At 36.4% G+C, this 15,319-nt stretch overlaps 1 protein-coding gene across 2 annotated transcripts in view; it reads left to right on the forward strand.

Moving 5' to 3' along the window:
- The window catches only part of gab2 (GRB2 associated binding protein 2), a 62,269-nt gene that overhangs the window by 37,226 nt on the left and 9,724 nt on the right, over nt 1-15,319 (forward strand). For both annotated transcript variants that reach the window (XM_015388553.1, XM_015388556.1), the window contains exon 3: nt 14,281-14,509. In XM_015388553.1, coding sequence (XP_015244039.1) covers nt 14,281-14,509 — 229 coding nt within the window. The remainder of the gene's footprint in view (nt 1-14,280; nt 14,510-15,319) is intronic.

The raw sequence follows: 15,319 nt of genomic DNA on the forward strand, positions 1-15,319 counted from the left end.
AATTTAGTGCTCAGTAGGCGCGACTACATCAAGCCAGGTGTAAGTAATCAAGCTAAAGGCACACAGATATGATTTATCACTTCTTTATGTGTGTGTTGCATATCCAGTCAATATTCAGGGTATCTAAAAAAATCACAGATTAATTATCTACCTTGGTTTGTGAAAAATCTGTCGTCTGTCTTTTAAGCTCCCAACAAAATTCATTGTAATTTCTTCTTGTAAATTAAGAAATTAAAAGTTCAATGGGCCTTAATACTTTAGCATTGCATTATATATTGTCATTGTTTCCAGCTGTAAAACCAGTTGGACTTTTAGATATGTTGTCATTAGGCTCAGGTAGACAGCAGCATGTTTAAATTCTTTGAGGATTTTTCTGGGATTTTTTCGCAGCAGCAGTTATATAAGCACCTTGATCTGAACCTCTCCTGTCATTCAGTTGTCTAATCTGCATTAGAAAGCTTTATCTTCGGCGGTGAGAAAGGATGGCCAAGGGCGGCATGTGACAGTTAATTGTTACACAATTGACTCTCTGTCATCCTGTCCTTTTGTTGTGCTTCGTTTCATTTTCAGCCCTCCATGTACCGGCCTTCCCATGACACACAAGAACTTCGCAGCCATTTAAGTCACCTGTTTTTAAAAATCCACAGACCTTATTGTGAAAATCCAAAGGTCTCTTCTCTGAAACTGAATTTTCGTTCGTTTAACTGTTCGGCTGTAGGACAAAGAAAGGACATAAGGACAGAGCCTTTAGTTGTTGGCCTGTATAAACACATACTTATTTAAGTATCATTTCTGCAATTATTTTGAGTGACACAACCGTATTATTCATATCAGTTCTAAGAAGCCAGTGCCTCACACTGATAACACGTTAAAACCACTAAACCCCAGAACTCTGTCATGACTTAGAAATTCATAATAATGTCCTCTTGCTTTGTTTTATAAAAAAAAGTTTCCAGTAATCAGATTTTTATCTTGGTTTTTACCTCTTTATGTGACATGCTGCAGTGATCCTCTATTTAACATTCTGAAATACCTAATGATAGATTTGAGGCTTTTAAATAATCATATTTAAATCGATAATATATTTAATACTTATATCCATGTCTGCATTTACTTTCTTCCTTACCTACTTAATAATTTTATCTTCTTGCACTTTCTTATTTAAGTATCAACTCTTATCTTTTCACTTTTATTTATCACTTATATTGACTTTGTAACTTAAGATTAATTTACTTGTTATGTATTTACTAACTGGGGCACTTCTCTTTTCTTGCACATTTATTTCACTTTTGTTCATTCAGTAGCTAGTTATTCAATGTACTAATTGGTTTTTGCTCTTTACCATTACCTCATCCTTTTTTATTGGTTAGCAATGTACTGATTCACTCACTACTTCCCTATTTAATTACTTTCCTACATACGTATTTCCTATTTATCAACTTACTTGATAGATATTTGCTGTTTAGTTACTGTTTTAGTTATTTACTCACTTCTTTATTATTTAGTTACTTCCCTGTTGACATATATGTTTTGTCTTGCATATTTACTTTTTATTGCCTTAGTTACTTGCTAATTATTTGGGTAATTTTAAACAGTCTGATGTTTTAAAAATAAAGATGGCAACTTAATTGAGGGGCTTCCAAAGCACAGTAAGAGCAAAATAAGTTCTTAAGTCCACCCATCTTAAATATGTCTGAGACATAGGGTGGCAAAGTTTATCAGCATTGGCTTTTGTTTAAATTTAGACTAAAAATTGTTTAACTCTGTGTCATTTCTATAATTCAAATAAATAAAGAGCAATACCATTTTGGCCTAAAGAAACGGCTCCAAAAAATTTTGCAGCACATATTTGGGATCGGTTAAACTGTTGTCACTATAATCGGCGTCAGCCCTAAAAAAAAACCTTTAGCAGCAGTTGTGCCATATTTTGTCTGGGTCACAGAGGCTGTTGTCCATCTCTAGGGCAAAAGATGGGGTACACCCTGAAAAGGTTGCCAGTCAATCGCCAATAAATAGGCATGCACGATATTGGGATTTTGGCCGATATCCAATATGCTGATATTTTAAAACTCATGTAGCCGATAACCGATATCGATACTGATGTTAAAGCTGGACAAAAATAAGTAGTCATTGAAAATAGCAGTTTTGTTATCCATTTCTGACACTTTGAAAAATAATATACTNTGACATATAGCAATATTTCATTAGTAAAAGAGATTGATATGGTGTTTTTAAATGGCAATATATCAGCATATGAAGATATTGTGATATTTAAATGTATAAATATTTTCCCTCGTCTTTAGAAGTTTTTAAGTCTTTAAAAAGAAGTTTTTGAGGAAGAAGAAGAAGTAGGATTTTATTTTATTTTATTTTATTTAGACTTTAGAAACTCAGAAGCTGATCAAATATCGGGTTAAATATCGGTGGGGTGGCCGATGTCCGGTATTCAGTTTTAAGGCCGATACAGGCCGATACCGATAGGGGGCCGATTATATCGTGCATCCCCACCAATAAACCATCATGATTTTTTGGACTGTAAGAGGAAGCCAGAGAGAAAATGTAAACTCCATGCACAAAGCTGCCTTGGATCAAATTCAAGACTTTCTTGCTTTAAGGGAATAGTGCTACAATCTGTAAACTAAGTGAAATTACAAAACGTAGGAATATTTATAAATAAAAAGGAATATTTTTGTATAAAGCCAAAACTGAATACATGTGGAGCTTCTATTAAGCTCAGCATTGAAATATTGACTCGGTAAAATCCTGACCTGAATCTCAATGAGAATCAATTTATAATTAAAAGGAGCTATGATAATCACATCTGTTTTTAAACTGGTCAAAAAGGCTTTAACATAAATTCTAATAGAAATTATTTTTATTCAGCGTCCACTCAAAGGGATCAGGACTAAACTAAATGAAGTCACATATACAAGAGATGCACCAATCTATATACTGCGCCCAGTTTCTAGCTTCTTTACACTTAAACTTGTTTAGTTAGTTCTAGTTTCTTTAAGACAGATTGTCATTCTAGATTTATTTCAAAAGAAATGCTAAATTCTTACACAATTTCTTTTCAGGCAGTCTTTAACATTTATTTACAATTAGTACAGTTAGCAGCCTTAGTATAATCAGCTGTTACTGATGATTTTTTTGTGTATTATATAAAGATGTAGCTCCTGACTTAATCCACGGACCTATAAAAATTGTATGATAAGTTCACTTTTAGCATTTTAAACAGCCCAGCTTTAAAAAGCTAAAAAGATTTAAACGGAGCAGATCTGCTATAGAACGTTTAGTCTCTCCTGTGTCTCCTGGAGTCTAGATCCTTCTTTAGTTGTAGTAGTTTAAAGGAACGGCCATCATGCCTCTTAAGGCAGTATTTTGCTTCTATATCTCGTCATATCTCAAATTCTTTTTCTGACTTTTAAACAAATTATAAGGGGAAGATTAGAAAAACTGTAATTTTCAAACTTAGGAGAGCTTGAAGCCCAACCGCTTTATTCTTTGGGTATCTTGATTTCACAGCAAAAACTAATATAACAAGTTAACAATCAAGGCTACTGGAGCTGGAAATAATTTGAGTGAAAAAATTTAATCTGAAATGTTTTACTTCTTAATAGTTCCTTCTATGTCTAAAAAAACCAAAAGAAATCTAGTCAAATTAGCTGAAATACATTGTATTTGCCATATACTGTAAACCAAAATTCCTTTAATGCAACAGTTTTATATTTTTTTTTTATGGCTTGTCATCTTCTCTGCTATTTTTTTGTCTCTGTGAAAGCTTCTGTTCCATGTTTACAATAACCAGTAACACAAATATCTTATATAACAAAAGTCTTTATGGAGAAAATGTCTCAAAGTTCTAATTTAGATGCAAATGTGTGAAAGATTCACTGCACTTATTGTGACCATGAATGACAGGGAAGCTGAAATGACACCCAGAACTGCTGATGTTCTGCTAACATGGATGGAATAAATATGTGCATGTTCTATGTTAATATGGGTAAATGTCATACAAATACATTATACATTGTTCACAACAAGCTGCTTATTCTATCTTTAACGGAGAGGCTGCCTTCTCTCCTACCAAAGTGCCCTTTATCCGCATTGATTTTTGTTGAAATAATGCCTCCATGGCACTGGAAGGTCAGGTTTCTACGGCTGTGGAGCTGTCTGAGGACAGCTGTTTTATTGTTGCAACTGCCAGCCATCCAACCAAAGGACAAAAAAAAGAAAGAAAACGGCTTTAAATGTTAGTCACTCCATATATAGGTTTAGTTATGTATTTTGTTCCCAACTTTTTTGACTTGATTTATTCTTTTTTATATATATATTTATATTAATTTGCAACTAGTTTTGGTGTTTAACACATACTGGACTGCTTAAGTAATTATTTTTCAATGTTTAATGATTTTTGGAAACATCCAGTTACATGCTTTTTTTTGTTTCTGCTAATCTGGTGTTCAGTGTTAGTACTGTTGTTATCAGACACCGATAGCTGTCTGTGTGGCGTGTGTCTGCGCCCAGAGAGACCCAGCCCCGAGCACAATCTAATGAATGGAGCTTCGTTTCGTCAATCATAGGCTTTGTTCTGCTTTCTGCTTGCTGTTTGAACTCAGAGACAAGGATCATCCTCGCTAAGGGACCAGGATTTTACTTGTCAGCAGTCCTTCTGCTGTGCAGCTCCCACTGTTTGATTTTGCTCTTCAGTTTGTCAGTTTTTCCTGTCTGGGCTTTACAAAAGGAAATGAAAAAAAAAAATATATATAAATATATAAAAAATATAAAAATATATATAAAAATATAAATATAAAAAAAAAATATATATATATATATATATATATATATTGTCCCAACTAAGCCTTGATCTTTAAGATAACTGCAATGATAAAAAAAAATACAACAGCTAAAGAAGAATAATTTGCAGGTTTTCTTGTCTGCTCAATGCGTCTTTCTTTTGGATATTTCTAAGGATATTGTAGGAATTTGTATAACTTTCTACCAATTTTGATAAAGAGGAACTGGTCTTGGTAATCCGAAAGCTGTGGTCACAATTGGCTCACTTTTCCAACGGTGGCTGCACCTGAGGTCTGTCAGTTAAGTTGCGATCTTCACTTGCAACACAAATATCAGTAATATTGAATGAAACAGGAAAAAAATAAAATCCGGATCAATGCATGTTTTGTCTGCCTATTATTCATAAATAGATGTACAGTACCTTTATTAAGTATTCACATACTTAAGCTTTTTTAACATTTGGTTACACTGAAATCATTCATTTTCCCACTCTTAGACTCTCAGCATCACAACAGTATTAAAAGGAAAATGGTTTCAAGTTTTCTGAATTGAAAAAAAAGGATGTTTGTTTTCAAGGACGCTCATAGATTTACAAAGGCAAAAAAGTTGGCGTTTTTATAAGGTCAGAAACTCATAATTATGAAAAAAAAAATGTCACTCTTACAAGATAAGATGTCACATTAACGAGAAAATATGCAATAAAAACAAGAAAACAGAATCATCACAAAAAAGTCATAATAATGTGATCTGGATCTCTTTATGTGATGCTTCATTGCTATAATTTATTATATCAGAAAAGCATTCTTTGTCATTTTAAACATTTTAACCATGGTTACAATGTTCCTGTGGGAAGAGAACAACTTGGGGTTTTCACCTAAAAACCCAAAGGCCATAAGATACCTGCACAGTGTCATCCATATTAAGTATACTCAATATTTCTCAGTGTCACATTTGGAATTAAAGCACATCAGCGCCGGTGATGCAGTCATTGCCCCCTTCTGCTGTAGCCACAAAATCTTTTCCTAGCAATATCAAAATCTCGATCTTCTGAATGCAACATCTTTTCAGGTAATATCGACATCTTCGCATAATTATCACATCAGGATCTTATATTATGTCATTTTATGTCATGATTATGACATTTTCATTCCTAGTTATGACATCTTATCTTGTACTTTTGACATCTTTGGACATGATTACAAGATTCAGATCTCGCTTGCAGTCTGCATCTGTACTTTTCTCCTTGTTTGTAAATATTTTGAGTATGTTTTTATCTTTTTTATATCTATATTTTACTGAATGTCTATTTCCTAATTATAATGTTAAAATTATAATGTTAAAAGACAAATCTATTTAGCTGCTGGCAGCTCTCTCTGCAAAACATTTTGAACAGTTATATTTTGTTTTAAACCCAAATAATTGTTTTTACGGTGTAACTTTTTATGTATTTGAACCCCACAGCTTTATTTGATTTGATTTTTTTTGTTTGTTTCTTTTATCTCCTTGTTTGTACATTACAGTAATGAGGTCAGGCCAATATAAATGAGCTGCTGTACATTTTGCCCCCGAGTCTGTAATTCATCGTCCCAGAGACAAGCCTGTTTTCGGGTGATGGATTAATTTGGCGTATTGAGGTAAACGGATGTCGTGGTGTGGTCGAGCGTCGGAGCTCATATGATGCTGTGAGGCGGGCACATGGAGAGCAATGCTATCAGGCAATTCCCCTGTAAATCATGCTGTTTTCACAGCGTATGGTGAAGCTTTCTTGGCTTCTTACATCCCAGTGTTGGTCTGAACCATCTTAGCAGAAGTCTTTTTATGTGAACCTAAAACCCCTGCAAATGGAGTTGCTCTTTTGGGACGCTGATATATAGGGAAATAGGCCTGGCAGGTCCATTTAGGAATACTAATAATGTATGTATACACTTGGGATCACCAGTGAAAACAGTTTAGTGCTCTACTCATTAGGGTAGCACACAGTTTGAGAATCCTGTTTTTCTTCTAAGGATACTTTAATGTAAATTGCATGACCGTTATCCTGGCCTCCCCCAACCTCAGGTCACACAATAGAGACATGAAAGGACTAATGCTTATTTGCAGGACTCACTGTAGCTGTTTGAACTCTGAGTCTTTATCGTTAAGGGAGCATTAAGACGATTGAACTTAAGTAGAATTTCTTCTGACAGCCGACTGACTGAATGTATCTTCTTGATTTAAGTTTTAATGGAATATTTAAGGAATGGCGATTTGAGGAAATTTTAAAGCTTCTTTTCAACAGGTCCGTGGAATTTTTCTATTTTTACATACACTTTGAGATCAAATTAGGACATGTTCTCATCCAATTCAGACCGGGAGGAAATGAGCCCCCTACAAAGATGTTCTTGTCATGAGTGATGCAGCATACTTCTAATTTTGGCCCTTGAGACCAGCAGCTTGCTTTTATTAGATTACAGCCGCAGATCCAATGAGACAGAAGGTGATGTATTATGGAGCATGATTGGAAAATTGCTCATGAACTTTGGAGCTCTTTGACCTAGAAGAGCTGTGTCTTTTTTGCCAACCAGGGTCTGTTAGGGTGCCGCCACTGATGCCCGATGTCGCCTTAAATCTCAGCTATGAGTTGAAAAAAAACTTCTGCTTTTAAACTGTCGGGCTACTTCAGTGTGAAAACAGTTCCTTATAAAAAAATATGGATGCCACTTGAACACTCAACACGGTTGTGTCATGTTACATCCCCACAGGATTTCAGTTCGGTTTTAACTAAAAGATCAACACAAGGTTGTGTGTTATTTTGAGGTGGAGGATTAAAAAGAAACATAAAATTGAGTGTTTTTTTTTTTTTTTTGCTTAAGCGTCCTGAATCAATACTTTTTTTTTTTTTTAACCTTTTTTAGTTATAATTTTAGCTGCCAATTCGATTCTCAATTGCCTTTAGAACTGGGCTTTAACTGGGTCAGTCTAACAATTTAATATGTTTTGACCAAACTATTATGGTATATAAGTGAGTTATTGTTTAAAGGTATAGTGTAGGATTTTCGCAAATTTTTGAAAAGAAAAAAAAAAATGCACATGCACAACCCTGTACCCGCTCCTGAGAGGGAACGCCTATTAGCCTATTAGACGCATATGAGAGCATGCATGAGCCCATTTCTCCTTGTGCATGTTCTGTTTAAAACTTTCTGTTTCGATGTTCATACAAGCTTACTTTCCTAAAGAAGATTTGCAATTTCTCCGCTATGTCAGACTCACAACCGGTAAGTTAAAAATGGACGGCTTTCCATAAAAATATCACCAGAATGATTGAAAATTAGGAGAACCACGTATCTGGATGATCCACCTGGAAAAAGATCATGCTCCACTACACCTTTAGGTTTGTTGTCCTGCTAGAAGTCTTTTCACTACCTCTGCAACTAAAATAAATGTATTGGTCTCAGTAAGGTTTCTTACACTGTTCGTTTCATTAAGCTCTCACCAGCTTCTCTCTCTGACAAAAAAATAGAAAAACCCTAAGCATGAAGCTGCCACAACCATGTTTTATGACATGGATGGTATGCTCAGGTAGATGTGCAATATTGGTTTTCCACCATAAAATGCACTTTTCTCTTAGACCAGACATTTTCTTTCAGTCTGTAGCGAACCATGAACAGGAATATCAGGGTTGTTCTTTAAATGAGGACTTTGTTTCTGTCCCCCACAAATAAAAGCCCAATTTCTTGGCTGTATGAGTGGTTATACAGTCAACAGATTCTCCCAAATGTGCTCCCCCAGAGTCACCAATGGTTCCCTCGCTTAATTCTCAGATTCATTTTCTCTTTTTTTTTTGCCTTTTTTTTTTCAGTTTATCTGGACAGCCAGTTTCCATTCTGTTTCTATATGAAGAACTGAACTTGCTCTGTAATTTTTTTATTTTTTATAAACCTGCTTTACACCACACCCAATTTCCCCTTAACCTGTCTGACGTGTTCCTCGTTTTTTCTGGATGCTTCCTGCAAACTGATGTTCTCACAAACTGGAGTTTCTCAGCCTCAATAGAATGCCTTTATTTGATTAAATTACGACCAGATTAATTGTATTTACCCATTAAGGGACTTTTGAAAGCTAATAATTTGTACTGGATGTTTTAAATTGGTAGCACAGAAAATTGATTTTAATAGAAAATGTGCATACTTATTTGCTTCCTTCTAGTTCCCGATTACATAACCATTGGTCTATCACAGAGAATCCCAACAAAATAAAGCCAAGTTGGTGGTTTTAATGGGATTACTTTCAGAAGTTAAACTAGTAGGAATACAAAAAGTAGAGTAAATATCTTTAGTGTTTTGTTTGTTTTTTTTTTCTTTCTTTTTATCCTTTTGAGTTCCAGTGTTTTATTTATAAAGAGTTCATTGAATGCCTCCCAGAGGTGACATATATCATCAGGCCCATTAGTCTCAGTAATGGGCCCAGGACGTTGCCTATTCCATCAGCAAACAGGACCAGTAATCTTTCATCTTGCTCTATTTCTGACGGCCATTCTGTAGCTAATCAGGCCCAGAAAAATATTATCTTTTGCACACAATCAACATGTAAAACTAAAAGATTACATGCAAGGAGTTTTCTAGGTCAATTTTATTCTGCTCAGTAATACAAACAGCTTTTGTTTTGCAAAGCGGCTCTCCATATCAGCAGGGGCGGGGGAGTCTGTCTTTTGACAACAAATCAATATATCTACCCATGTTAGAGGGGCCAACGCTCACCACGCTGGATGAAAGCTTTTGCAAAGCTTTTTGTGGAGAAAGGAGATGATGCCTAACCAGCTCAGGGAGAATGGAATCACTCAGGACAATGGTTCAATTGAGGACCATTATGAGTGGGGGAGTCCCTGCCTGTGTGGCTATGGGCCGGGGCATCTCGCGGGTGTCCACTGGCCTGGAGACCTCATAACAGAGGCTTTTTTCCCCCCCTCTCCAGCCCTGAATGTGGCCTCATTTAGCAACTGGACTCCAGAACACCGCCACAGCCTCACTGAAAATGTAGATATCAATGCAACATGTTCATGTTCTGCACCTGAAATCACAACCTGCTGGTTCGTCTTAGAGTGTTGACTTTTTTTCTATCGGCTTTTAATGCACTTTTTTAAAGGGCGTATATAATTTAAAGTTGCTCAAGGTTGTAGAGTATGATTTAAATTCATTTCTTTTTTTTAGAAGAGGCTGGGATTCCTAATTTTTTTTTTCTTATTTGTTTTTTTTCTTATGTCCAAACTATGTTGTGTACTTTCTCCTTGGGTTTGAGTCATTTTTATCCTACCCCCCATTAAGTAACAAACCTGTACTTGGCTGCTCTTATTTTGCAATGTTTGCTAATGCTAATTGTTAGTATTGACAAATATTTTTCTATCCTGTCCAGAAGTAAAATGTTAACCTCTGTATGGCTTCTGAGTCCCTTTGATTCATTTAGTCAGAATCAGAACCATGACCAATGTTTGCCCTGATTTTGCTTCTTTTTCGTATGTTTTTATTGGCTTGATTCCTGTGTCAACAACACAACACTTGACCACGTAGCCTATTGTTTTTAAGCAAATCACGCTTTTTCTTGAAATTTCTAAACAAAATGTAGTAAAATATGGCTTTTGTTTAACAAGTAACAGTTAAACCTGTTATAAATGTGCAGTAACTTCCTTTTCTAGCTATCTTTTAACGCACCACCAGCATACTCATGCTTAGGCAGAAATTTGACACAAAGATGATGCAGAGCAGAGCTGAAAATGAGCATCAGGGTTTTTAGCAAACATCCAGGAATAGCGTTGAGTTCGAGGTTTTATACAGTCGCCCAACAAAGCCTTGTTTTTGTTTTGAAAACGTACAAATTGGAACAAACGAAGGGGTCCACCCATTTGGAAAGGGGGTTGTTTGGCTTTTGTTAGACTGCAATACCCCATACCCATCTAAGTGCCTGAAAAGGGGCTTGTTAAAGGGGATTGTTGGACTCTCTGAGCAGTCCTCCACTCTCCTGTAAAGGGGGTGGGACTGCGATGATAACGGGAAGGGATTAACTCAATAGCTGCATTGTAAGTTTTTGAAAGCTGGAACCTGAATCCATCCCCTCTGTTTAAAGTTGTTTTTTCTTTCTTAACATAGATGGCTTTCTTCACGCCCCTCTCAAACCACCTATTTTCTTAATCCATAATGTGAACATTCTGGTCCTCCAAAGAATGTCCTTTGTCCATAAGGTGTAGATTTACGGCAGTCTTGACTCAGAGGAGGTGTTGGACCATGCGTTTGTGGAGAGGTTGTTTGGATTCTCCAATATCAGAGCATTCCTCACTGCACTGAACTGCATACACCACTCCGCTCATATTTGGTTTGGGGGTTTTGTCATTAGGATGCACTAGCCTCTGTCTGAGGGTCTTGTTAGGTTTGAAATGTACTGGTATTTTGCTTTTGGAAGAAAGCCTCTTAAGTTTTTCAGAGACTCCAGCAACATATGGGATGGCAATGTTTTTTTTTTGCGTTTAATCTTCTCACCGTTATGTTCTGCTGCGTGTCTTTTGGATTTCCTTGCTGATTTGACAAATGCCCAATTTGGGTATCCACAGGTTTGAAGAGCATCTTTGATGTTTTTCTGTTCTTTTTAAGAGCTTGTCAATCATTTAACAGGTTACTTTCTCTGTGACATTAGCTAGTTAGTTTATCCTGGAATAAACCCAATCCTCTTTATGAGTTGTGAGTTTGTGCTCACAATTTATCGTTACACATTTAAAGTATTTTGGTCAAAATATAGGGTAGAGAGCAGGAAGGAGATAAAAAAAAAAATCTTTGGCATAAAAGTGACTTAAATGCCTCAGCACTTTTTACTGCTTCTCTTTCCAATTCTCAAAAAAAAATTCTTTCCAAATGTTTTTTTAAGTGTATTGTCATAACAGAAAGAAAATAAGACCAGAGGCCAGCAGCAGGGAGAATGATGTAGTTTCTTTACAGGTAAGGAAGGATTATAACTACTGAGAATATCTATCGCAGGGAGAAACCAGGCAGGTATGAGGAAAAGGTTTTCACGGATATTTCACAGGAAAGGTGAAACTGAATGCGAGAGAGACTAATACAGTAAATCACTGCGGTATAACCAGAAAGGATGGTTTTGACCCTGGAATTATGGTTTGGATTCTGTCAATTCACTTATTGTTGGTATTTATCTAAATGTTGTTCAATCAAAATATTTGTCTTGTCTTGAAAATGACAATACACTTATAACATGTACAAAGTTAGAAATCCTATTTTTATATTAATTTAATGTAAAAATAACACAAAAAATAGAGTTGACCTGGATGCAAACAGTGAGAATGAATCAGTTATTCAGTTAAAGGTATAGAGGAGGATCTTTCATTTCTGAGTGGATCATCTAAATAAGTGGTCCTTATAATTGTCAATCATTCTGGTGATATGTTTACGTAAGTCAGTTTTTCTGCGCATGCGCACTTTCAGCCACATATTTGTGGTGAGCTACGATTATACAGTCATTGAAGCTCACCTTTCTCACAGCGGTTCTTTGAAAATGGCCGAGAGGTCGTAAGAGAAAAATTATTTACGAAGTCTATGAGAAGAAAAGAATGGAGAGCTCTCCGTGCAAATCATTATCGAATTTCCTGTCACAGGGACCCGCTGTTGCCATAGGCTGACACTGCCCAATGGCGCCGAATAATAACGAAGATAGCGAATGCACCACTCGAAGGAGGACGAGTTACGTGACCAATCGAAAAAAGCTATGATCATTTGACCAAACGGTCAGTTAACTGAGTTTGCTATAAAGTCCACTATATAGTCCCCACTGTATGTGGACACAGTAAGCTTGTATGAACTATGAGAACAGCACATTTTAAACTCTTGCACACGCATTTTTTGCATGTGGATTTTAAAAAAATCCTCCACAATACCTTTAATTAGATCTGAAGCTGGGTGTAAACTAAATAAATAAAACCATCAGTGAGATGATTGGCTGTTTGTATTTCTGTCATTTATTATTCTAGATGCTAGTCAGTTACGTCACAGTGCTCGTTATTTAGCTCTAGTCATAAATGAGATTTACGGTAAGTTAAATAATAATAATTGGACAGCACTTTAATGTTTGTTCTGTACACTGTGGCAGGTGGATGTCACAATTCACCTGCCACAATGGTTGGCAGGCTAGTATATTTCATGCCCTGGATTGTGGCTTTGACCTTTTTAGATCTGAAAAATCAGTTATTTCATGTTTCTGGGTCAGATGTTTCAGGAATGCTTTTGTTGGTAGATTTGAGAGAAATACATCCTCTTCACTTATTTGTTACACATCTGTTTTGTGCTTGGATGATCTTTGTACCAAATAACCAATAATATTAATTTAACATATTCCCATAACAAAAACTCTTTAGTGTGATCACCCACACATGTTTCTCTCCTCTTGTGTTTATTTTTAAGCAGACCTGTTGCTTGGAGGCTTTTTTTTTTTTTTTTTGTCAGAAACTGCTTTTAAAATGACCTTTGAAAATGATAAAAAAGCAGATTCAGATGTATTTATGACTCATATATTAAATGCATCACATCCGTGTTTCTGAAACTTATTTTAACCTCTCAAAAGAGAAAAAGGTGTTCTATTAGACATTGTAATTAAATGTAACCAGTTAACCAATAGGTCCCTAAAATAATTGCAGATATTTTTCTTCTTTATTTTTATTTTTCATATATTGCATTGTTAGAGTGATAGAATAATGCTGCGATCAGTTTTAATCCCAACATATTTAGGCTGCAGTGATTCAGTGGCATTGCATTAATATTCTTGTGCAGTTTGTACATTTACTGGAGAGTGAAGGAGAAAAATTATCTTCAGCAGCAGCAGCTGAGTTTTTTTTTTTTTTCCATGTCTCCCTCAGCTCTTGTTGCGCACAGCACCATCGGTCGATGGATCAGTAGACCACCCACTCTACATACTGAGCATCCCCTCATTCTGGCCTCCCGCCCAGTTCGTTTCCAACATCCCTATCTCGGATTTGTCTTTTCTTTGTAGTCGGTGGAAAAAAAAGGAAAAAATCTGGTACACCAAGCCGAAACAATGAGACTGCAGGACACTGCCCCCCTTCAAGATTCCATTCCCCCCCCCTTCACAAAACAAGGGTTGGCTCAATAAAATCAAACAAAGCACATTGACCCTGATTTTAAAAGTGTAACTTGGATCATGTGCTGCTCAGTCGATGGCTCTGTGCAGCTCTAAAAGCAGAGGGCTGCTGTTTTCTGTTCTCCCCTGAGACAGATCTCTCTCTCCTTTATCGATTAGAGTGCAGACTAAAGGGTAATGAGTACAAGAAAACACCAGACCCCAAACTCTTTGGTAGATTAAAAAAATACTCCTTTTAATTAAAAGATTGATACATTTTACAAGCAAAATGAGGAACCATAACTTGGCTGTTTGGTTTATAGCATGTTTCAGTAAATAAAAAAAAAATCAATGATTCCAATTTCTGTCTGCCTGCAGAGAGTAGATTACACCATATGCCTCGATCTGTTGGAGCAGATGTCACCAGCTCGATGGCTCCTATAAGCGGAGAACGGAAGTCGTCGGCGCCTGTCCACTCCAGCCAGCCAGTGCTCTTCACCTTCGATGTGCCTGTGCGCCACTCGCACCATGGCTCACTGTCCAACAGTGCTCCTCAGGACTACCTCCTCCTCCACCAGTGCATGAGCAGGAAGACTGAGAGTGCACGGTAAATGTCCTGATGCTCAGACGTCCTGTGTCGGTTTCCTGTTTTCCATTGATGCAGGTCAACATGCAGGTTTGCAGCTCTTCCTTTGCTCAGAACCCTCTAAGGGTTTCTACCTACCGCTGCAGGGGAAGAGTTATCCAGCTGTGTGTGTGTGTGTATGTGTTTGTGTGTGTGCATGTGAGATAGCAGGATGAAACTATGAGAGATCATTCAACACTTAATCTTAATGCTAAAAATAGAAGAGCAGGATGTTGTGGTTTATTGTATGATCTCTATTGTTTGTTCTTCAAAGTATTCATTAATCAGATATTTATATTTTGAGGGGAATCTCCTATGTACAGATTATTTAGTTGGTTGAATTTAAGTTGTACTTCATTTGTAAGACTGGTATTAAAATGTTCAAAGTTAAGTGGCTTAAGAAATACAAAATCTCCAGTTTGCTGTGCATTTGTATTCTACCCTCTTAGCTTTGTTAACCTCCAATAATGCTGATACATGCAGTTATCTTAAGCTTTAAAGATCTACAGCTCAGGTAGGAGAATGTGTTAACAGGAAAACATTATAGAAAACTATGAGAGCTACATTCATAAATGCACAGTAAAGCATGGTGGTGGCGCTATTATGCTGGGAGAACAGATAAGAAGGGCTACATTGTAATGTTTGCAGGAGTTTGGGGAACAATAGACAGTTTGTACATGTGCAAAGCTGATGCTGAGATTCCTCGAAATACTAGCAGCCATAATTGGACTGCATGGTAAATGCAAATAAATGCTTCACTTTTCAGAGCAGTAACTGTGAAAAAAGTTAGAA

This window comes from Cyprinodon variegatus, unplaced genomic scaffold, assembly GCF_000732505.1.
Source record: "Cyprinodon variegatus isolate N-32 unplaced genomic scaffold, C_variegatus-1.0 Scaffold427, whole genome shotgun sequence".
Lineage (NCBI taxonomy): Eukaryota > Metazoa > Chordata > Actinopteri > Cyprinodontiformes > Cyprinodontidae > Cyprinodon > Cyprinodon variegatus.